Raw genomic sequence first — 24543 nt, 5'->3', positions numbered from 1 at the left:
GGCAGCTAATATTGGGGCTTTTCTCTCACATAAGCTGATGTCTGTCACTTAGTGGTTATCAGAGGTGGCCTGGGCATCATCTCTTAAATGTCTCCTGCGTCCTTGAGAGCGAGAGAAGGCAGAGAAGCCTGATCATGAGAGACATGGTGGATTTTTAAAGCAAAGTACCTTCCCAGCCTACTCTACTCCAGTGCCCTATGCTCATGAACAAGTTAAAAATTGATTTTTTACAAGTCTCCTATTGCAAAGACTGGATGGACGCTTGCTGGGTCTGGTGTCTGAGAAGCTGTTGTGTTATCCGTGGTCATGGGACCATGGCATGGTGACAGTAGCTGCCAATTCTCCTACAATATTCACATTTTTCCTTATTCTTTCCTAGTACTGCCACACATGGGACCCTGAAAGGGTCTTTAGTCAGACCTGGCCTTGACTAATTCCTCTGAATAATTCCATTTATTCCAATTTTCAGGCTATTTTGGAATTGTTTTCGAGAGGAGGGAGCGGGGAGAAGTCAGCCAAACCTGATAAAGGAGGACTTTGTTCTGAAGCTTTAGGGTATGGTACTAAGCAGGGCTTGCAATACAATTAGTGAGTTTATCTGGCTTTTAGCTGCACGTGATGCACAGTAGCTGCCACTGCACCGCACCACCACCTCCCGTCCAGAGGAGCCTGGCTGCACCCCAGCTTTGGTTTGCTGCTCCTCAGCTTTGGTTTGCTGCTCCCGAGCTTCTGTTTGCTGCTCTTTAGCTTAGTTTCCCTTCCTGCTGTGCGTCGTGGTGACCTCCTCAGATGTGGCTTTGCATCTGCCTTTATTTAAGCCTTGACCAACCCTCCCTGGGATGTGCTCGGTCTGCGGGGGGTGTTGAAGACATAAGGCTGAACTGTCGGGAACAAGTCAGGCTTAACTTTGAGCAAGCAAGAGGATGACGCAAATTGTGTTTTATGGGCACAAGATGAAACAGCTGTTTCATTTCCATTGCAGATGTGCTCCGGACAGCACACATTAGCTCTGTGAAATGGGAGTCACAGCTGACCCCTTCCCCATGGCGTCTGCGTGGGCAGGGCCACCAGTTTGCTTGGGCTCCCAGGCCACCTGAAAAGGAAGCTGGAAAGGGCTTTGAAGATGCGTGGTGAGGTTTGTCGGGGCAGCAGAGCTTCCCTGCCACCAGAATGCACAAGTCAAGAAATAACTTATTTCTTGGAGGAGCAGTACAGATGGGGAGATGGAGGCAAAATACCTTTGGCTGACCCATTTCTCCTCCAAGAAATGCCAAATGCCATGGTGAGGTGATCCTCTGCAGCATGTCCTTGTCCCCTCCAGTAGCCGCCCTGTCCTGGCCATGCGACCCGAGCGGGAGAAGCCGCGGGAAGCGAGGGAAGACACTTCCTCCAGCGGCGGATCTGAGGTCACCTCCTGGTCCTTGATCCCTCCAGCCCAGGGTACTTGGGTCAGCGGGGAAGCACAGCTGAGAGCAACGTCCCTTCCTTCTCTTTCCCTGGGGACACATTTTTAAAGGAACAAATAGGTTCAGCTACAAGTATTATGCAGTATGACTTTTTAATGATGGTTTTTGAAACAATGTGCTAAATTCTGTGGGCATTTGGATCTGTGTCTTGTAGTGGGGACATTTTACCGTGCTGTTTCTCACTTTGCTCTGCTCCACAGCGCTCCGAAATCTTTTTATGCTCAGGAAAATACTGGCAAGGAAGGAGCTTTTCATCCTTTTGGGGACAGACTTTTTAGAAAGGCCTGTTGCGATAGGACAAGGGGTGATGGGTTTGAACTAGAGGAGGAGACACCCAGGTTAGACATGAGGAAGACATTATTTACAATGAGGGTGTTGAGACACTGACCCATGTTGGCCAGAGAGGTGGTGGATGCCCCATTCCTGGAGACTTCCCAGGCCAGGCTGGATGGGGCTCTGAGCAACCTGAGCTGGTGAAGATGTCCCTGCTCACGGCAGAGGTAGCACTGGATGAGCTTTGAAGGTCCCTTCCAACTCAAACTATTCTATGATTCTAGGCTTCTTTTGGGATGGCCCTGCTGGAAAGAAAGCTCATCTGATGTCTGGCACGTAGGACAGGGGCCCTGCCCACCTCTTGCTGCCATGAACACGCAAACGTGGTGTTCACAGCCCTCCCTGGCCCCTCAGCTTTGCCAACCCCATTGCAGGTCCTGACCCTACTCCTCTGCCACAGGGTCCCCAGCAGCGGTGTCACCCACAGCCATGAGGACGTGGTGGCCAAGGCACACCTGGTCCCAGAGCTCCTCCATCATGGACATAGCTGGATGGTGTAGGGCTGGTGGGCAGATGCGTGACCTACACAGCTTTTACTCTGTCTTGAGCCCAGAGTGAGCAGTGAGTGAGGACAGCTCAGCTTGGCCATGTTACCCACATCCACTCTGTTCTCCCTGGAGATCTTCAACCCTGTCTGTGTTTAAGACCATATTGCTTTGGATCTGCCATGGGCCAACAGTTTGGATCTGCCATAGGCCAACAGTTTGGCTCTTCTTGGTCAAACTTTCTGCTCCAGCAAAGGGGCACCAGCCCTATGATGGGCTCTTCCCATAGCCCAGAACATCCTCAGGACCACCAGGAAGGTCCCATCAGCTCTAGAGGAATACGAGGCTGCAGGTGGCCTGGGCTCAGGTGGCAGCTTGGGCTGCTGCCATCCCCTAGCCCCCAAATCAGAGGTCATCTTCACTCCCTCTTGCAAAAGGAGAGTGCTTTAAATGTATCTTTTTAACTAAAAGGGCATTTTCTGAAGCCATTGGTGTTTTCTGCACATGCATCCCTTGGAGAGGTGGTTTCTTGGCCATTGCCAGCTGGATCCCACTGTGACAGCTCCAAAATCAGCCCCTTCAGCTGGCACTTCCAGGAGATGGTTGGACTTACAGCACCTCAAGACTTGATCAAGTCTTAACCAGACTCCTGTCCAAATTCTGCACAGCTCTTGAGCTCGTTCCAGCCCCATCCTCAGCTGGATTCAGTCCATCATTTCTTTTAGGATCTGCTTGATCACACTGCATGGCTGATAAGGCTTCGTGCCTCTTGTGGGGGCTTGTCTTTTTGTATTTCAATATCTTACCCAGGTTATCAGCCACAGAGGGTTGCGAGGTGTGGCTGAGCTAGGAATTAACAGTCTCATCCAAACCTTGTGGAAATCAGAAGCAGAGATTCCCCTTTTTTTATTTTTCCTCTGGGTTTCAAATCAAGTTGTAACTTCTCCAGCATCTGAGGAGCTGCCGAAGGGAAGCCTGACTCAGGCTGGTTAAGCCCTGTCTGGTTTCCACCGGAGGAACAGCTGCCTCTGCCCTTCATGTCCAGGAAAGTCCAGGAGAAACTTCCATAACACATTACATGAGTTGCCAAAAGCAAACCCTTCATCCCCTGGAGCAGATCCAGGCATTCCAGCTCCATGTCTGGAGGGCAGGTTTGGGGCTACACTTCACCTGAACCCTGTTTTTGTCCCAACCCACGGGTTTCTGCCATGGCTTTCCTCCAGCCTTGCCCTGACCCAGGGGACAGAAGATAACCACCGTTGCACTGGGGTTAAAACAGGGGGGTAAATCGTGCTTCTCCAGGAGCTGTTTTGGGGTGAATCGCACCGGGACTGGAGCTGGGGGCTTTCTTGTCCCCCAGATTTTGCCAAGGGTTCCTCCCAGCACTGGAGCTCGCCCAGCCCTACCGGCTTCCCGGGGCTGCACTGGGAAGTGCTGGGAAGACAAAACCCCGCTCTGGAAGTGAGGCTATTGTTCTTACTAATTTTAACTTGATGTTCTTCCCCAAGCCTATTTTTATTCATTGCTTGTGGTAAGCCCTTTCTTTAAGGTAGAGCAATTTGCCACGAGACTCTTTTTTTTGTGTGTTTACTGATTTTAATTGAGTGATATCTCCTTTTTACAAACCCAAAGCTGGAGGAGCTTTTAAGTGCCCGTTGCTGAGCCTCTCGCCCTAGGTTTGCTTTGATCTCTGCAGGTGAGTGTGCATTTTTGGGGCCAGAGATTGATACTGCTTATTTGCATGTAAATCCCCAGGTTATTAAGATCAGAATCTAGCCCTTTAAATTTAATACTTTGCTTTATGCTTTTATTTCCGCATTTCTTAAAGTAATTTCCAAAAATAACAAACTTCAAACATGATGGGGCCATCTAACGTTTTACTGCCTTGGCTGGAGTAGAAGGAACATTTCTGGAAGTATATTATCCAATTTAACGAGCCTTTCCCATCTTGGCTTTACTCCCACCCCTCGCCCTCTCTTGGAGTTGTTTTGGACGGCTCGTTGGAGCCATGCCACCTAATCTTGTTAGAAGGACTTACATTACACTGTGCCTTGTGTTTATAACCAAGAAAATCAGCCAGAGAGGGGGGCCCTGTCCCTCTCCCTCACCCTTTTTCATTTTGCCTGATGTCAAGACAAGAGCCCAGCGAATCCCACGAGGTTCCTGCACAGCCTCTGCTTTCCTTCTTATTGCTCCACTCTGCATTTATTAAGGAAGACTTCGGAGTAAATTGGATCCTTGCGAACTTATAATTAATTTGGAAGGGTCAGTTCTTCCCAGGCTAGCAAGGGCTTCTTTGTGTGGTCCTTTTTTGAAAAGCAGAGGTTGGAGAGGCTGTTTTATAGCTGGGATTTGCTTTTAATAGGGACCTGGCTATTTTCTGAAAAATCTCATGGCTCTTGAAGGACAGGGTTGTTATTGTGCAGGGCTGCGCTGAAAGGGTTCGCAGAGTGATTGCTTTGGGTGAAAAAAAAGAAGGGGAGGAATAAAAAAAGCAAGGAGCACATGTCCTGCGGTCTGTGTGGGGCAAGTTGCGCTTGGCAGCCAAGAGACAGTGCCTGTAGCTGGGAGATGCTCCAGAAGATGCCCCCAGTTGGGTGCCAGGGTAGGGCTCGGGTCCCCTTGTCTGTCCATCCATCCTGCTGTGCCTCATGAAGGGGCCTCTTGCTCCTCCTCAGAGCTGGTAAACTGAGAGTTTTTTTCTCAGAAGAAGACAGAGAAGACAGGCTGAAATAATCTGCAAATCATAAAAGTTCCTGAAAAAAGAGAGCCTGCCAGACAGTGGTTTTCTCCAGAGATGGGTTGGAAGGAGACATGAGATCATGGTCCTACTTGGGCATTGCCTGGCAGGGTGATGCGAATGCAATTCAAGCTGGCACAACAAGAAGTCCCCACTGAACGTGGGGCAAGGGGGAGATGTCCTGGCTCTGGGGAGCAGTGACGGATGAGTGTGGTACCTTGAAATGCAGAGCTGTAACTCAGGATATGAAACTCTTCACAGCCGAAGCCTCAGAGCAGAGGGCTCTGAGGAGTTCAGGGGCCTTTTGGTCGTGGAGATGCCCCCTGTGGAAACAGCATCAGTGGAGGCATCATTACATGCACAGCAAGGGCCATTAGAAAAAAGCATTGAAAATTCAGTGATTTCCCTAGGACACGTATGAGCCCAGTGGAGGGGAATGAAAGGAAAACCTGGCCATGCCTCCACCACATGGGTGAACAGTGAGATGCTGCAGCTCACGCCCTGATTATGATGCCAGTGGGCAGCGTGTGTGGAAACCATGCTATTTATTAGCTGCACTGTTAATTAATGATGTGATGGGGCTGCTTCCCTACCAAGACCAGCTTCAAAGCTGTACTTGGGCCCTGGTTGTTCTCTTCTTGGCACCCGCTTGATGTCCCGCCCTCACCGTCACCTTTTTTCTCTCTCCCTAGCATGGGTCGGCTCCTTGGCCATGGGCATGATTTTTTTCTGCTCTCCCATCGTCAGTATCTTCACCGACCGGCTTGGCTGCAGGACCACGGCAGCCATGGGAGCTACCATCGCCTTCATCGGACTCCTCTCCAGCTCCTTCACCAAGTAAGGCTGCAGAGTCCGGCTCCTCAGCGAGCTCCTCTTCCTCACTGTTCCCTGCAACTGCCCCATCTACACATTGCTGGTGCCTTTTGGGGCAAAGCAGATAGTTTCCATCCAGATGGGAGGTCTCCTGGCACCCCTACAGCTCATGTGCTGTTCATGTGCTGTGTGCTCTCCAAATTGATCCAAGTTGTTCTTTTGTCCTTATATAACAAGAGAGTGAATTTTACCTGAGCAAGGGGCTTTATTTTATGGGATTTCAGCCCTCACGTCCTTCATTTGATCTTTAAAACAGGCAGTGAGAAGTTGGCGTGCCTCTCGCAGGCAGCTCCAAAGAGACACTCCTGGACAAAACCATTCTACTTTGCAACCGATTTCACATGTGGTACTGAGAGTAAATTAATGCTTAAAATAATATTTGATGGATTACACCTGGCAAGAGTGAGTTTCCATGCAGGGCAGACAGGGAGGGGAAGGCAAACGAGGTTTGGAGCAGTGTGTGCTGTTCCCAGCTTGAATGTTTGTGGCAGAGCAGGGCAATCACTGCTCCTCATTTTCCATGGCTGATTCAGCGCCATGAATTTCTGCTGGCAGGCACTTGCTGATGTGCATTTGGATGGCAGGTGTACCTGATTCCCTGTGAGAATCTTTCCAACCAAGCATTCGCATCTTTGTGGGAGCAAAGAGAGGTCACCTCTGGGGTCCTTTATACAGCACTTGTTAAATGGAGTCTCAAAGGCACTGTGGAGACATCCTCCAAAGCATCATTTTCCTCAGTTTTTCTGAATAAAAAACACTGTTTTGGGTTGGGTTTCAGTTAAGATCAATATTTTTTTAATTAAAATGCTTCAAGAAGTGAGTGTTTTTTAAAACAAATGCGAGTTTCCCAGAGGGCGACTCGCCTGTGCTGTGGTCCTCCCTGCCCACCCTGCCCGCGCTGGGCAGCGGGACGCCAGCTCCCTCTTACCCTGGTCAATGATTCCCTCGTTCTTGCCCAACCCCGGTTCTCTGTGGATAATGCTGTGTGATGGGTCACTGAGTCCCCAGCTATGGGACCCCTTCACCACCTGGAGTGGGGGCAGCTTCTGAGCCTCCTTGCAAAGCCCCAGGGACCAATTGCAGCTGGGGGACTTGGGATGCTAAAACATCTCTGGCAGCAGCAGCAAGAAAGCACCCTCTGAGACTTCCTTCGCAGGTGCTACCCCTTTGTATTTCACAAGATAACAGTAATCGGAGAAAGTACAGTGAGTCCTGAGGGAAGGTGTGCCTGTGCTCCTGGCAGAGTAGATCACAGGCACTTTCCACGTAGTTTTGCTTTCCTTCTAATCAACAAAGTTTGGACTTTCCCCCCACCATTGTAAAATGCTCATGCAAAGACACATCGCTGCCAGTGGCTTGTTGTGTTGGGCTTAAAAAAATAATAAAAATCAAACAGGCAGAGAAGAATATTATTTCCAGGAGAGCTCGAGAGCTGCAATCCCCATTTCCTGCCTCCTCGCTCTCGGTTCACATTCCTTTGGCTCCTTGTAAGGCAGAAAGGAGCCCCTTTGCAGCTGGACCATGGCGAGGGACGCTGCTGCCTTCGGCACAGCCCGGCTCGGGGAAGAGCAGCAGGGCTGTGGGATTTGGCAGTGATCCATCTGGATGTCCCGAAATTCAGAGCTAGCGGCTTCTCTCACCCAGAACAATGGAGAAGGGGTTGGGTTTTTGGGTTTGGTTTTGGTTTTGCTCCCCTTTGCCGGCTCCCTGCAGCTGGAGATAAGCCACCCAGCTCCACTGCAAAGGGAGCTGCTGTTCATCAGCTGCTGCTGTAAAGGGAAATGCAGCCTTGGTCTGGTGGGCTTAGGCAGGGCTGGATCAAGGCTTAGCAACCCTTTATCTACTGGTTTCTCTAAAATGGGCTTGCTTTGTCCAAACAGAGGAGCCGCGGTTGCCAGTACCACACCAAGCTGATCCAAAAACCCACTGAGCTTGCACGGCATGACCCCAGCGCCCAGCTCGTGCTCAGTTGCCTCCTACTCTCAAAATATTTGGAGTTTTGTACGAAAACCACTAAATAAACTTGATATGCTGAAAAGCAGAGCTCTGAGGAAAGCTGAAGTTTTCTGGGTGGGGCTGAGGCAAAGCTTTTCCTCACTTTGCTGCCTTGCACTGGCATGTCTCCTGTACTCCTCAGCAGCTCAAGCCGCTGCAGAACTTTTGCACCCTCAAAAAGAGAGAAATCTCAGTTGTGTTCAGACTTCATCATCCCTCCAGTTTTAAGGGGGAATGTTTCAGCATGAGGAATGGGAGACGGTAGCCAGTTCAGCAGGGCTGTCTTCATATGCCCACCAGTGCCCTCCCAGCCCTGCTCTTCCTCACTGTTAAGTGTTTTGTGGTGGGGGTTTTGGTCCCTTTTCATCTGCCTCTCCTTCCCCACTTCAGTTTCTGCTCCATTTCTCCCACAAAGAGAAATACCTCAAACCTCCCCCAGCAGAGCTGAACTAGGGCCATTCCTGTGAGAGGCTGTGAGGGACACCTCCTTGTCCCAGGAGATGTCATTATCCGTGGGAGATCTCATTATCCAAGGGAGACAATGCCGCCCTTCCTGCCGGAGAGCAGCTGGCTGATTCCCAGCAATCAGGGTGGGAAATCCTGGCTAAGAAGAAAGGCTGAAAGGAGCCCCTGCTTTGCTACGCTCATATGGGGGTGTCTTAGCATCCATGAGGAGCAGATGGAAACCTTGGCATTTGTCTCCACTTATCCAACATGTCAGCTTAGCAGCACCAAAGCTGGTGTGACCCAGCTGAGATGGCCGAGGCTGGTGCGTGGGAGGTCGGAGACAGCCTGTGTAGCCCAGCTGCTTGCCGGGCTCCCATGGAGGGCTGTTCTGATGTGGCTTCTTTCTGGAGGAGCTGGAAATTGCCTTTCATGACAGTCATTTGTCTTGGAGCTGTTGGATACAGCAAGCATGTTGTGCTTTCTGCTTGGCTAGCTAAAGAGAAGAGCGTGTAATGGAAGAAATTATGTGCTTGTAAACGTCTTCTCAACTTCAAAGTGCTCTGTTAGATCTGGGCTGCCGTCTTCTCACTTGCTACAGGAGCAGCACTCAGTATTTCACACAAATCGTTCTGAGTGTTGGAGTAAAGATCCTGTTTGTGCAACATCTCTGCCCCATGAGCTGCCCAAACTTTTACATCACGCTCTCATCCCATGCAGTATTTCGTGTGCAGACTTTTGCAGCTGAATGTATTGCACTGGAATGAAGGAAAAATCCTTCATCTGGAGAGAAACACAACGGGTTATTGGCACCGCCTAACTTTAGGCTCCTTTCTCAGCTGCTCCTGCTGGGAAAACCGGACTGGCAACTGGGAAACGGCTCCTGCCAAAGGCTCTCAGGACTTTCCACCTGTTCTGTAGAACAGCCACTTCATTCTCTCATCAAGTGCAGCCACCAATGTAAGGTACAAATGAGACCTATTAACCGTCTAATTGAAGCTCCCAGAAGAGCTTAAAGAAGAACTTAATTAACCAGCCTGGAGCCTGAGCAGAAATGCAATGTTCCCTTCCTAAGTGCCTAATAACTAGTGGGGCTGGTGCCTTCTGCTTTCAAACACTGGGTGCAGAATGTTTTCAATTAGTCCTTTCAGTGGAAAAAAATTGATTTCTAGCTAAAAATAACCCACCCTGCCTACCTTAGAAAATCTTGCTTGCTGTAATTTAAAAAATGTTCAAGTTCGGTCAACTTCCCAAGGAGGACAGGTTGGCTACTGCCGTCTCTTCTTTGTAGAAAGAGCTCCCCAGCTAGACTCCATTTTCTTGAAGACTTAACATGTCAGCTGTGAACTGAGGATAATCCTTACTTTGGCTAGTGAATAAGCATCTTGAGGTCAGACTGTCTGTGTAGCACCTGTGGTGTGTGAGACCTGCGTCTTGGCTCCAGGTTTTGCAGAACCACGGTAGAGAAGGCTTCCTTACTTCTGCATAACATAACCATCTCGATGTTTGGGTTTTTTTGTTTTCCACTAGGTCTCTGGAAGTTCGTTATTTCACGTACGGGATCCTCTTTGGCTGTGGCAGTTCCTTCGCTTTCCAGCCCTCGCTGGTCATCCTTGGTCACTACTTCAAGCGCCGCCTTGGCTTGGCCAACGGCATTGTGTCCGGCAGCAGCTGCCTCATCTCCATGCCGCTCCCCTTCTTCCTGAAGATGGTCGGAAAGGCCATTGGGCTGGCACATACTTTTCAAGTACTCAGTGCCTTAATGTTCATCCAGATATTCTTGTCCTTGACCTATCGGCCCATCTTGCCGCCTTCTTGTGACTCTCAGCACGGAGGGCAGGACAAGCTGGGCAGCCGGAGTGTGCGGCAGCAGTGCTGGTCCCAGACGCGCAAGTATTTCAACTTGAGGATTTTCCGGAGAAAGACCTATCGGATTTGGGCCTTTGGGATTGCTACAGCTGTCCTGGGATATCTCGTACCTTTCATGAACCTGGTGAGAACCTTGGCTTGGACTGGAAGGGGAGGGAGGTGCCTTTGCCTGCAGTGAAAGGGTTCCTCCATGCAAGTGGTGGAGGTGGCTAGTTGGGAACAGAGCCACCAAAAACCTTAAAGCTAAGAAACTGCCGCAGGCACGTCCTCTAAACAGGAATAGTGATGGAAGGAGACAGCTTTTTAATGCTGCTATGTGTCCCCTGTGCCAGGGTGGGTAGAGCCATGGCTTTCCACAGCTCCCCAGGACAGGCATTGGTAGCAGGAGAGGAGGGAGCTGTTTGGTTTGGGGTGGAGACAAGTGGTGTGTGCAGGTCACCATAGCGCGGACATGAGGGTCACACAACCACCTGCAAAGCCATGAGTCCTCTGTGGGAAGCCTTGTCCCTTTTAGGGCTTAACTTACTGAGGATTCATGTCCTTGCATCCTTCCCTCTATCCTAGGTAAAATACGTGGAGAAGCGATTCCAAGAAACCAAAAAGGACTGGATCCTCCTGGTTTGCATTGGAGCCACGTCAGGTCTGGGGCGCTTGATTTCAGGCCGCATTGGCGACTGCATTCCTGGGCTGAAGAAGATTTACCTGCAGGTACATTGTGTCTACGCCTCTGAGTAGCTGTTGACCACTGTGGTTCAGGAGACAGCATCTCTACATCAGTATTGACACAGCTTAATAACTGTCAACCACAGATTGCAAATCCTTTACCAACCATTACCTAACACCCGTGTCTGCTGTTAGGGTGGAAAAATTATTATAGAAAAGTGTACAGAGAAGTTACACACTCAACCTCTGAGGTCTTGGTGTCCATTCAGCAATCAAATTCTGTGATCCCAGCTCTTCCCAGACTGCTGGACACCCGCTCACTGAAAAACTGCTGAAATCCAGCAGCTAATCCTTCAGATAATCCTTCCTAAAGCTTCTTGAAAGGTTATGCTTAAGGACCTCTCCGAGATGAGAGCAGAGGATGGATGACATTACTGGGTCCAGAGGGAGGGATGATATCGTTGGCCTGTTCCGCATCCTCTTCGTGACCCTTTCTGCTGCTCATCCCCACTCATCCCACACCTCAATGACATGCCTACTTTTGTCTCCTCCCAGGTTGTGTCCTTCTTGCTGTTGGGCATCCTGTGCATGATGATCCCCCAGTGCCGAGGGTTCGAGGGCGTCATTGTCATCTGCCTCTTCCTCGGCCTTTGCGACGGCTTCTTCACCACCATCATGGCCCCCATCGCCTTTGAGCTGGTGGGGCCCATGCAGGCGTCCCAGGCCATAGGGTACCTCATGGGGCTGATGGCCGTGCCCATGACGGCGGGTACACCAATAGCAGGTTGGTAGCGCCCTGGTGATGGACCTGGCCCAGTGCTTGGGAGGGAGGAGATGCCTGTAACGGCTTTCACCTGTGGTTATATTTTGGCATGAGAGCAGGCATATGGTTTGGAATTTTCTGGCTTATTGTCACATCGATGTTGAAGTACAGATGTAGCAACACTCCATGCTACTTCCTGTAGCATCTCAGGGCCTTTCTCCTGAACTGAAGAAAAGTGGCCAGTAGGGGAACAGTTAGAGTGACCCAAGATCACATTAACTGGTTTCTGCTTGAAGCTGAGCTAAAAATTGGCAAATATTGGTTTTCTAGAAGTCCTTTTAGATACCTAGAGACTAATTGCCAACTGGTAAGTTCAGCCCCTGGATTGTTGAGTCAAAGGTAGAGATGGAGACACCTGAGCCTCTGTCTTCCCAAAACTTCGGTATGTGTTTAAGCATAGTCATAACCACAACATCCTTAACAGCGAGCCCTTTGCCAAAGCTGGCCCTTGAGCAGAAGAATGTCTGCAACAGCAATCGCTAAGCTAAAGCTGCATAAGCACCTCTGATCTTTCTGCTTCTGGCAGCAAAATTCAGTTTAATGCCTTTGTGAAGGAGCGTGGGGGTTGCAGACATTTCGCTGTTCAGGTGCTGCTGCAGGACCTGCTGGGTCGGGCTCACCGGTGCAGGGCTGGGTGAAGGGTATTGTTTCATGGACATAATCCCCAGGCAAGCGTCTACACAGGGGAAAACTCAGCGGGGTTTTCCAGCACCAAGGAATGGTAGTGCGTTATTCTCTGCGGGTGCCTGGCTGTGTCAGAACTTGCTGAACTAACACGTGCAGAAGCGAATTGGTTTTCAAGGGATCAGTTATTGTTTATAACTGGCAGAATGTATGTTTCCTCTGACATCCCCAGATAGATAAAATACCCGTAAGCAAAGCAGAACTTCCAGATGGTGGCAATCTGCAGAGGAACAGCCCCTGCCTGCTTTTCCTATTACGTCCTGGCCAGCAAGGCATTAGGAAGAGCCACCTGAAATGTCAGGTCATTGAATATTGTCTCAGCTTGCATTTGGGGTTGTTTGAGATGTGCCTGATTGTTTCCTGTTCTGGTTAAATAGGAAGGATGGCTGAGGCTTTGCTTCTCGGCTGTGCACATCCAGGCTGTAAAAACTCCGAGGAATGCAATGGAAAAAAGGATTGTTTTAAAAACCCAAATCTCCCCAGATCTGGTGGTTGAAGCAAGCTGCAGCTCTCACTCGAGGGAGAAGACAACTCGGTATTAGACTGACGTGACTATAACCACCATTGTTCTTCTTTTTCAGGATACCTCAATGATTATTTTGGGAATTATGATGCAGCCTTTTATTTTGCCGGAGTCCCCCCCATCATCGGCAGCTTGGTGCTCTCTGTCGTCCCACTGGTGCATCAGAGGATGCTGAAGAAGCAGCGTCCGGATTCCGGCAAAGACAAGATGCTGGTCTCAGAGACCACGGTGAACGGGGAGCTGCTGCCGGGCTGTCCTGCCTCCGAAGCGCACATGTGACAAGTGACATCTCCGCTCACCGACACTCGCTGTCGCCACCAGCAGCCTCTCCGTAGCCCAAGCACAGGTCTTTTTCTAGACAGACCGTAATTCTCAATAATTACAAATGCACTATGTTTGTAAAGGAAGAAACACAAAAAAGTTCTTCTAGTTAAAGGCTTTTAACTAGCAGAAATTCTCTCTTTCAGGACAGGTTTGACTTCAAAGCCACCTTTTTTTTCCTCTAACCATTTTTCTAAGGAAAACTCTCACCAGGATTTAAACTTGATCCATCTCCCGCTCCTCTCTCCAGTTTTCTATACGTCACAACAGAAGTTTACAGTTAATAAATGCCTTTTTAAAGCAGGCCAAGGATGGAGTATGTTGAACCTTGCAGCTGTCCAACCTTCTCCTCCGGTGTCACGTCCAAGTGAGGCAGCCCCCTCCTTGTCCAGCACCAGAGGCTGTTTTGGAGCCAGCAGATGTGAAGGAGGAAACACTGCTTTAGTCTGATGCACAGACCAAATACATGGTCACCGAGTCCTGCATTAATCTTCTCTCCTTTGCCACTGCTCTCCTGTGCACCCAGGGAGCTGCAGTGGGGGCGATGGGGAGCTTGTCCTGCTCTGGTCCTGCTGCCCTCCTTGGATGGAGCCTCACAGGAGCATCCTCCTCTTGTGAAATATGCCTTAAAAACGCAGGGACAAGAGCAGCAGGTCCCTCAGCCACTTTCCACCTTCGTTTTCTCACCCAGTGACTAACGATGGGGCTTTTAATGTGCAAAAGAGCGGGGAAGCTGGCTCTGCAAGATGCTGAGATAGGATTTCAGAGGCATCAAGGCACACGGGTCGAGACAGAGCCCCATGTATGGTGCTGGGAGGCAGCTGGCTTGGGGCACAGGGTACCGCTGTGATGTTTTGGGGCCGGTTGTGTATTATGCAGCAATAACCACAAGTCAGCCTGGTGTTTCCAAAGGGTATAAAAGCCCTGACAGCATTTAACTTGCAGCCTGTGCGCTGCGGTGCAGAGCCGGTGCAGGGTCAGTGCTGTCCCCAAGGGGAGAGAGTTCAAGAAAATAGCACAGCCCATGGTACCCACCACGCCAAGCAAAGGCAGGGCTCAGCCCTGTGCAGAAATTCGTTATCTCCAAGTATCGCTAATGAGTGTGGCACAGAGCTTCTACCCCAGTGAGTCCCTGTGTGAATGAGGGACCAGGGTACCTTTTCCTGGGAATAATAACTCAGAAGAGAGAAAGAAACAAAGCTTGCGTTTATCCTGGTTGCATTTATCCTGGATTTTAATTTTATTCACCTGCCATTAAAAAGTGAGAAGCCCGAACAGGAACATGTGCCATCCCTCGGTCCCCAGGCGAGTGCGGGGGTTCGTAAAACCAAGACAAGTCTTTGCTGTGGAAACTTGGTTTCAGTGGACACCCCCCGTCCCGCAGTCAGCAGTGGGACCTTTGTATATAGGCTCAGGATCCTGCATGCCCCTCTGGCCCTGTTTTTAATCCGCATTGGCTAATGCATTATAAGGTCTTGTGGTCTTGTGGCCCTTCTCTCCCCTTACAAGCTGGAAAACTAATCGGTGTGTTGTGACATGTCTGTTTATGACTGTAAAACGCGATGTTCATTTGTCTCTTTCTTCGATACTCTTTTCTATGACTGGTGTTACCCCTCATTGCCTGTATTGCATCATCTGCTGTGGCTCTGCTGGCCCGTTGCTTGGTTTAAGAAGCCACGGGCGGCAGCAGGAGCTGCCCTGGAAGGCAGGACATGCAGATACCCGTGCATTGCGGGGAGCCGAACCACCGTGCCTTTGCTCCAGTGCCGGTGGAATCTGCCGGGCTTAGCCTAGGGCAGGGCATTAAAGTGAAGTGATGCTTTTCAGGTGGGAGCATTGGCAGTGGGGCATCTTCAAAGCCGTCTGACAGCTGAAGGAAAGAAATAGGTTGTATTGTAACTCCTTTCATGAGTTTTGAGGCTTTCTTTCATATTGGAGTTTGATTAAGTTCTTTAAATAATGTTTTTTGATCTTAATGCCCCCTGAAAAAGAGCTTATGAGGGATTCAAAATCAAGAAGTAGTTTCTTCAGATAGACAAGAGGATGAGCAGAGCTGCCTCAAACCCACAGCTGGCCTGAGTGAGCGGCTGCTCCCAGCTTTGTATGAGACTTCGTTGCGGTAAAACCTCCCTGGCTCATAAGGCAATTTATGGTTCAAAACCCACATTTCTACAGATTTCCTCTTGCCTTAAATGCTCTGCCTGCCTGCAGAGGTCATTGCCCTGGGAGGAGTCTGCATTCGGTGCTTAACGCTGCAGTGGCATCTGTGTCAGCTCTGTGTCAGCAGGAGACAGTTCTCATCCCAGGAGGGATGGTGGTACCCATGGTCATCCCCCCTAAATTTGGGTCTTTGCCCATGACTTTCTACTCTCTAGATTTTGAGTGATGAGGTGCATTCATGGGCCACCCAAGTTTGGTTGAAAGAATCCACCCCTCATCCACCTGGTACCAGCCTCCCAAACTCACCCTCAGCATCTTTGTCTGGTTTAGATCCTGCTCCTGGTCAGGACAAGGACGAATTCTGCAGTGGGGAAAGAATGTTTGAGTAACAGCAATGAAAGGTTCACCTGTCTGCAAACACAGATGGGAACGGGAAGGGCAAAGGTTGGAGTCTGTCAACATAAAGGGAAGCATTTTGGGGTTTGTTTATCAGCTAAATGGTGCTGCTGTGTGTTTAATTTGTCCTTGATTATTGGGCTGCTTGCAAGAATTTTTTGCAGACTTGTGGCATGTGAGAGGATGGATTGTGGCAATCTGAGAATCTATGAGCAGGGAGAAATTGTATTGTTCCCTGAAACATCCTTTTACCCTGTTATAGTCTGGTGCTGTGAAGCCAAATATGTCCCTACCCGGTGCAAAAAGATTCATACTAAAACATCTGTTTCTCCACATCCCGGCCCAGCACATCCACGTCCTCCTCTGGGCGGGCGAGGGCTGAATGGGAAGCAGCATTCATGGTAAAAACTACCTTTTACTCAGTTTTCTGAGTAAAAACAACAAACTTCTCCATCTCCTGTGAGTGCCGGGCTGTGATTCCTCCCCTGCTCCCTTGCTCTGGGAGGGGAAGGTGGAGCCGGACACTCCAGGCTCCGCCATTTTTGGGAGCCAGTGAGGGTACAAGGATGGGTCGAGTCCCTTGGTGGGAAGGGGGTGGAAGGCAGCGGGGAGGGATCAGCTTCACTCTGTGCCTGCAGTGTTTGGAGAGCTGCGGGCACGCGCGTAGCTTGGTGTAAGTGCACAGCAAGCACAGGACGTGTCTCAGCAGTGCCCGGCTCGGGGCTTGGCTGGGGCTGCCTTCTGAATCCCTAGCTTGAGGGTGTTCAAAACCAAGTTGTTGTCTTTTCTTCTTTTTTTTTACTGCTGCAGAGTGAGGCGTCGGGTTTAACTCCTCTCACTCTGGCTGAGGGATGGAGCAGGACAGCCGAGCTGAGGGGCTGGCTGTGCTCTCAGCCTTTGGGGGCTGCCCCAGCGCTGGGAAGGCTGGTGGGGCAGCGGCTGCGGGACCTGCCTGGGGAAGTGCCGTGATTCTCGGCTTAGAGCTTCTTCAAGTTATGAAACAAAGCTGGATCCATCTCCGAGAGCTGTTACATTGCATTGTGCCCTGCCCTGAGGTCCTACAACCAGGGGAATATAGCTTAAAGTCACATAGCTTAAATTAACAAATTCTGGCTATTCACTGGCTGGGCTTGAGGTTTCCTAACATTTCCCTGCTGTGGGAAGGCTACATCATAATTGCCATCAAAGCTTGAGGGCTGTTGCAGGTCTGCTGTGGTACTGTGGGGCTTGGAGACCCCTTGTTTCAAGATGTTTTTGGTTCTGCCTCCCACCATCATGGTGGCTTGGGGCTGCCAGTTTGGCCACACCGGCAGTCGAGGAGCTTCATAACCCTCTGGGCTGCAGCTGGGCAAGGACATTCCCGTCCTTCCGTGCATGACAGTGCTGCAGGAGCATTTCGCACAGCGCTCGAGGGGCTCTTTTGGCGTTGGTACGTTGGTGCTAAGAGCGGTTTGCTCTGGGCAGCCTGATTCGGTGCTGAGGATCTCACCTGCGCTTGCTCACATCACTCTGGTTCAGCATCTCAGGAGGCTTGGGGTGGATTTTAAGCCTGCTTGACATTTGCACCTGTATGTGGCCATACAGATGTAACACCCTGCATAAAGGTGAACTTGGACCAAATCCTCTGGATGCAGAACGGGGCAGATCCAGCTGAGACCCTTGCCATCCCTCCATCCTTCACTGCAAACCACTACCTGGCTTTCACGTGCCTCTGTACCCAACAGAGTTTTGTTTGGGAGTTACCTTGGTTATTTTAGCTTCAATAATTTTCACACTGGCAGAGTTTGCTTCTCCTTATCCAGCTGGAAGCAGGAAACTGGAATGGCTCTGAAAGCCCTGGTTCCTTTGCCAAGCCTAGCAGCGCCTCCCGCCACCGGAGCTGCTGCTTTCTGCCGCAAAAACCCACAGTTGGGCAGCTCTTTTGGGCACTTTTGTTTAAATGTCAGCCGCCCTTGTAACCTTTGGGGAGAGTGACATCATTGACAAGTGCTCCTTAAATACCCCTCCAACATCCTCTGAATAACGTCAGGCAGGGATGGACCTGGCAGTGTGGAGGGGCCCCACTGGCAAAGCAAACCAAAATAAAGCTGTATCCCTTCCTTTTCCTCAGAAGGAAAGCAGAGGTGGGATGGATGGAGCTGCCATCCCTGCGCAGCTCTGAGTGGGTTTGGTGGCTGAGGGTGGCTGCAGGGGTGACCTTCCATGTGTTCAAGGGGTGAGCATCACTCCGGGTGCTTTATCAGCTTGGCACGGTGGCTCCGTGGACTTTAGTTCTGGTGACAGCGAGATTATCACTGGGCTTTGGCAGGCTCATCCTGCACAACCCCTTTCGGGGGTGTTTTGTCGCTTTATTTTTGCAAACATTGCAATGCCCTTAGTACTCCCACCAAGGACAGGCGCTGCGGTGCCCCCATGTCTCCTCTCTCCACCACCGCTGTGCCACTGCGGGGACAAAACACCGGCAGAGCCGAGCCAGGAAAGACACACGGTCCCTCCTGTTTTCTGCAGAACACGGCTTTGGAAGGAGGTTCTGTACCTCCAAAGCTTCTCCTGTTTCTGTAACATACTTCCCAGTGCTCACCCTACATCACGTCCAACCAGCAAGACAAGCGTAGCTCTTAACCATAGGATTAGAGGCAAGTCTATTTTACTAAGGAATGAAGCTTTTTTTTTTTTTTGTACATTCTTAACCATGGCATGTAAGATGAGTTGTTTACTGGAGCAAGTTTTTGCATAGCATTGATGCTCTGGTCAGCGATGGCCAGATTGCCTGAATGCAGTTGGGTTTTTGGCCGCCAAGTGCATTCAATCCAATTATTTCGGGAAAGGATGCAACTTCTCGAGGCCTGAGCTTTCCCAGCATATCCTGTTTCAGCCATTTGAACCCATTAAAGCAGGAGACAAGACTTTTTTGGGGGAGCTGAGGGGAGTTAGGAAATTACTCTGTTCTCCCTCCCCTGCCCTGAAATGCAGCAGGACAAAGCCAAATATTTGCTTTCAGATAGGTGGATTTTGGAGCCAACTCCACATAAGAGCACCAGGGTGGAGGCTAGAATTTTGGCCAGCTTGGATAATTCATGTGACAGCTTGTTTTTAAAATGGGACCTCCAAACCTGCTGCCATCACCCCCAGTCCGTGGATCCCGATGCTGTGCTCCAGCCCTGGGCCAGCATCAGCTCCATCGCTGATGGAAACAGCAGGTTTTTGGGGTGGGATGCATTGCTTTGCCCTGCCAATGTGCTGGTAACGCTCACCCTCTGGGTGTCTGTAGCCCCTGCAAAGACACTAAAAGGCTGCAGGTACTGTTAGTAGCTCTGCAACCATTATTATTACCAGGGGCCTGGAGCTCCAAAACCAGCAGCCTGAAAGCAGCCACTTAATTCAGTGTAGAAGTCAGGCCCCAAAGTCTAAAATTATTCCATTTTTAATTTTTTTTTGCATCTGCTCCTTGTAAGCAATTTATATTCCCTTCAGATTTTGTATCTGGAAGTAAAGTATTTGAATGTGTGTCTTAAAAGTATGACTGTCCTTTCAAAATGTGAATTTCTGATTGTTGGCATACAAAACAAAACGAAAGAAAACAAACCTATCCCATACTAGCCCATTTTTGTAATTACTGTTTAATGAATGTTGTTTAAAAAAATTGTGTAGAATAAAACCAGTTTAAAAAGAAAAGGGGGTCCGTGCCTGTGTCTTTGGCGGGCTGGAGGTTGCCATCATCTTTGCTCCCGGGGGCTCTTGCGCAGGGAAACAAAACCCCCCCACAGCTGAGCTAAGAGGTGGTATATACATATACATATCTCGATAAGTGGGTTTCTACATGAAAAAATGGGGAAAAAGTATTCTGGATCAGAGCAAAACCCTGAGTTTTTCAATATAAAGGCTGCAAACAAGAAAAGACGAAAACAAACGACAACAAAAGAATATTTTCATTACTGTAACATAATTGTTAAATATTCATATCTCTAATCATACATTAAAACTGAAATATTGTGCATTTAAAAGGCTGATTATGTATAATAGCTTACATTTGCACTTACATAGTGCAAAATTTACATGTATGTTATATATATTACGAACCACAGGTCAATGTTTTATATTTCGCAGAATCCCAGAATGTCGGGGGTTGGAAGGGACCTGGAAAGCTCATCCAGTGCAATCCCCCCATGGAGCAGGAACACCCAGATGAGGTTACACAGGAAGGTGTCCAGGCGGGTTGGAATGTCTGCACAGAAGGAGACTCCACAACCTCCCTGGGCAGCCTGGGCCAGGCTCTGCCACCCTCACCAGGAACAAGTTTCTTCTCATATTTAAGTGGAACCTCCTGTGTTCCAGTTTGTACCCATTGCCCCTTGTCCTATCATTGGTTGTCACCGAGAAGAGCCTGGCTCCATCCTCCTGACACTCACCCTTTATATATCTGTAAACATTAATGAGGTCACCCCTCAGTCTCCACTTCTCCAAACCAAAGAGACCCAGCTTCCTCTGCCTTTCTATGTTTTATATTAAATACTTACAAATTACATATATGTTTTAGACATATAGATATGAATGACATATATGATATCTATAGTTATATTGAGGGGGGTTTTATATACATATATATATATATATATATTTAAATATATAATATGTGTACACGCTGCCATTGGGTGAGGCCGACCCCCTGCAAGTGGTTAATGGGCATTTGGAGGCTGTGCCCAGCCGCTCCTTCGCTCCCCTCCCTGGGGGCTCTGGGCTGGGCTTGTTTTCTTTCATTGTCTTCTCCATCTGTTTTCTTTTTGCAGGACTTCAATATTGTAATGCTTAAAAAAAAAACCCACGCCACCACCACCACCACACAAAAAGCCAATACAACTCCATCTGCAAATGCCTTTGAAGGACTTGAAGGATGCGCTGATGAGTGGCAGAAGCTTCTTTTTTTAATCATCTTTGCCTCTAAATGCAACTATTTCCTAGAACTGTTGCTTTGGTTATTTGAAGCAATAATTTGGGAAAGATCCCAGCCCCAGGCTGTCCAGCCGTACCCAGCTCGGCAGAGCTGCGGGGCTTTGCTCTCTGCCCAAGAGCGGGTGCCACATATATATAGATATGCTTAGATCTGAGGCAAACATAGTGCAAGGGTGGGGGAAAGAATGAGGAGAAGGGAAAAGCAGAGCAAGATGTGTGTGGCTGGGAGGGAGAGGAGAGACCAGGCTCCCCATGGTCCCAGAGCCAGGGACCGGCTGACACCAAAGCTGATGCTGAATCCCCGCACAGGCTGAGCCTGAGCCCACCCCACCAGGGCGGGGACGCAGCAACACCATGGGCTGCAAGAAGCACCGATTGCTTTTGGACCTGTTTGCTTGTACGTGCTTTATCCCGGCCGAGGCTTCAGGGGATGCTTTTGTTATCTTTTTTTTTTGGCACGAGAGCTACATCAAACAAGTCCCTCCCAAACACCTGTAGCCCCGCTCCATCCCACGCTGGAAACACAAGCAGCATTCAGGGGCTTTTTCAGCAGGTTGTGTAAACAGCGCAAGTGAGGGATCTGGAGGGTTCAGCCTGGAGAACAGGAGCTGGGGGAGACCTTCTGATCTCTGAACTGCCTGAAAGGAGGTTGAAATGGGGAGGAGGGTGTTGGTCTCTTCTCCCAGGTAACAACTGACAGGATGAGAGGAAATGGCCCCAAGTTGCACCAGAGGATGTTTAGGTTGGATACGGGCAGTGGTGGAGTCACCATCCCTGGAGGGGCTGGTTTAACAGACACATAGATGAGGTTCTTAGGGACATGGGTTAGAGGTGGACTTCGTAGTGCCAAGTTAACGGTTAGACTCGATGATCTTAAAGGTCTTTTCCAACCGAAACAATTCAATGATTCAAAGACTCTAAATAGCCCCTCTCACGGCTGCGGGGTGGGGTGCAAGTGGGGTCCCACGCCTCGCAGGCTCCAGCTATTGTTCTGGCACACACCTGGTCTGCCCAGGATCGGGATTTTACCGTTAGGAAGCTGTTGTGATCTCATCTGGAGCATCGTTCAGGCTGGGCCAGCCCCGGTGCACATGGCCGAGGCCACATGTCCCCAGCAGCACCTGCTCTCCTGCCGCTCGGCCCCCAGACCACGGTCCCCAGGTCTCTTCTTCTGGACCTGCTCTGTGTCCTCGCAGCCACTCTGAGGATCTCCATGGTTTTGCTCCCACCCATATTCTTCTTCCACCTGTGTTGATGTTTTACCAGTCCCACTCAGATGAGCACAGTTCAAAAGCCTTTTAATTTTTTACCCCTCCTTAGTTTTCCTTCAGTTTAACTCACCTCCTGTTTCCCTTCCCCTCCTTTGTCCTTCATCCCTTTCCATCATCTCCCACCTCCTCTCCTTCCCCAGGGAAGATGGACGAGCGGCACTGCTGACGCCAGCCGACAGCAATCATCTTTCAGGGCAGTTCCCAGCTTTTCCGCCCTCACAAGTATTTCAGTTTCTTTAGATCCATCTTGACAAACTAAAGCAAGATCACTCCAAAGGTGCCAGTAGCAAAGGCCGAGTCATTTCCAAGTTTATCTAGGATTTATTTCGTGTATTTAGAAGTCAGCGCTAAATAAAGAGATTAAACTATTTCTTCCACTGCGTATTTTCCTGCCTTTCACCCGCCTGGCGCTGCCTTCCCCTGGGCTGGCAGCGAGTGATGCTCACAGCAGCAGTTCCACCTCCATGTCTCAGCACAGATCCTGGCTGTGGGCTCAGGAGATGAACCCCATGGGCTCCCGAAATAGCTTTGTTTCAAGAGCTTTCAAATCAATCACGCTCTCCAATACCCGCACAACCACCAGCCAGCCTGTGGGCAAGGTCTGGCTTTACAGACAAAGGGCAAAATGTGGGGTTTCTGTCCAGGGTGGTGTTGTCAGGGCCATTTCACTGCTGTGAAAGGAAAGATTGCAGCAGGTATTAAAGCCAAAAAACCAAGCTGGGTGCGTTTTGCTTCGTGGCATTTTGTACAAGACCCATCACAATGGGCAGAGCTGTTGCTCCAGAGCAAAATAACCCATCAGCCTCAAACTTTCAGCCTGAAGAAATCACATTCTGCAAATCCCTCCTGAGAAATCCAACCAGTGCAAAAATGATCTACAAAAATCATCTCTGCTGGCAAGCAGGAGCCCCGCTGGCTCCCATCTGGTGCTGCACAGGGCATCGGGGGCTTTTTCCTTGAGAAAAATGGACCCTGAGGGTGTAGGGTGCCCAAACTCAAGGAACTCTCAGCAAATATGGGATGACTCCTATTTTATGAAGTAATCACTGCTGAGGGGACTTGACAGCTGGATTTTCATATGCTCGGCTTGACAGGGGATGTATTCAGGGGAATAGCTGAAGCATGCAGCGTCAGCATCTCATTAGTGTCAGAGACAATGCCCCAGTTTAAGACTAAAAAGTGGGGTTAATTTTCCCTATATAACTTTATTGTAAGGGTTTAGGGAGCCACAACAGAGCCGAGTTTATATTCATCATATTAAAAGCCCCAAACCAGGTTCAACCACACTTAGAACAGCCAGAAAGGTCAAGCAAGCAGGAGCTGCCTGTGCTTCTCTCCCTGCCTCTCGGTACCCAAACACTCAATCCCACCACCAAGCAGTCAGCAGAGCCCTTTTGGAGGGAAGAAGCCTCTCAATACATGGTTATTTCTGCACCCCCATCGCTCTGGGATGGACAGGTTCATCAAAAACAACCTTTCTTTTAACATAGCAGCCAAACACATTCCCCTGTGAAGGTCTGGATCTGCCACAGAAACATACCCCGAAGGGAGGAGTAGGACAGTGCAAAAGGTTACAGGGTTTAAGCACCAAGAGGGAGGAACAAGGTTATATAAAGTTTTGCAGGCCAGAACAAAGACCTCGAATATATTAAAGAAAACAAACACGGGGATGAAGTCAGCCACACGTGCTCCAAGGTTGGTTTAGACTCCTTAAGCAATTTGGAGGCTGATCGACAGCTTTGAAGGAATAAATACAGGGCTGCCCAAACCGAAGGGCTTCCTACAGGGCTGGAGTTGGCAATCTGGCAAAGAGCTCCTGGTGCCAAAGTGTGGGAACCACTTCGTGAATTAAGTCACCAAAATAAACGTTAACACGTATGTTAAAGACTCAATTTCAGATTGACCTGTACACCTGCAGAGCAAGACTGGACACAGAGCTCAAGAAGCAGCTTTTGGGAATGAGGGCAAAAAACCGCTCTTACCCAAGAGCTCTGCCCACGGACAGTGAAGCCAGAGCAGAATCCCGACTCAGCGCATCCCTGAAGAATTCCATGACTTTCCTCCTCGCCGAGCAAGAGCATCACTCACAGGGCTGCCAAGCATCAACCTGCTGCCGAGACACCCAAAACATGGGGCACATCACCTTCCTACCCTTGCTTTTGTTTCCATTTCAGCACACCCCTCCGGGCAGCTCGAGGAATGGAGTTGAGGTGAGGGAAGTGTCGGTAATACAGAGAGCTTCCCACTCAGGCAAGCATTTGCACGTACATCAGCTACTGATTTTAGGAAGAAGCTTCCTGTGAAAGCCACTCAACTCTGCAAAGTGTATTTCTAGAAAGACTCAGCCCTGCCAGCACCGACCACCAGGCCCTGGTACTGACAGACACCTGGAAAATTCACAGCTACTACTTGAAAGAACCTGCAGACCTTCAGTAACCCACATTATCCACTGACAGATTTACACAAGTCTAGGACATAGGTTTATTTCTTCAGTTTTACGTACTAAGGAGCAACACATTCTTCTGAGAACTCTGTACCACGCCAGCT

At 49.6% G+C, this 24543-nt stretch overlaps 1 protein-coding gene across 2 annotated transcripts in view; it reads left to right on the top strand.

Moving 5' to 3' along the window:
- SLC16A2 (solute carrier family 16 member 2) overlaps positions 1 to 19450 on the top strand; it is a 39852-nt gene extending 20402 nt beyond the window's left edge. For both annotated transcript variants that reach the window (XM_065078014.1, XM_005512836.4), the window contains 5 exons: positions 5717 to 5861; positions 9867 to 10329; positions 10770 to 10913; positions 11424 to 11652; positions 12957 to 19450. In XM_065078014.1, the coding sequence (XP_064934086.1) occupies positions 5717 to 5861; positions 9867 to 10329; positions 10770 to 10913; positions 11424 to 11652; positions 12957 to 13177 (1202 nt within the window). In that variant the 3' untranslated portion in view covers positions 13178 to 19450. The remainder of the gene's footprint in view (positions 1 to 5716; positions 5862 to 9866; positions 10330 to 10769; positions 10914 to 11423; positions 11653 to 12956) is intronic.
- Positions 19451 to 24543: the final 5093 nt, after the last annotated feature.

This window comes from Columba livia, chromosome 12 (genome assembly GCF_036013475.1).
Source record: "Columba livia isolate bColLiv1 breed racing homer chromosome 12, bColLiv1.pat.W.v2, whole genome shotgun sequence".
Taxonomy (NCBI): domain Eukaryota; kingdom Metazoa; phylum Chordata; class Aves; order Columbiformes; family Columbidae; genus Columba; species Columba livia.
The sequence above is the reverse complement of the archived record's forward strand: the minus strand, read 5'-3'. Positions and strand labels throughout refer to the sequence as shown.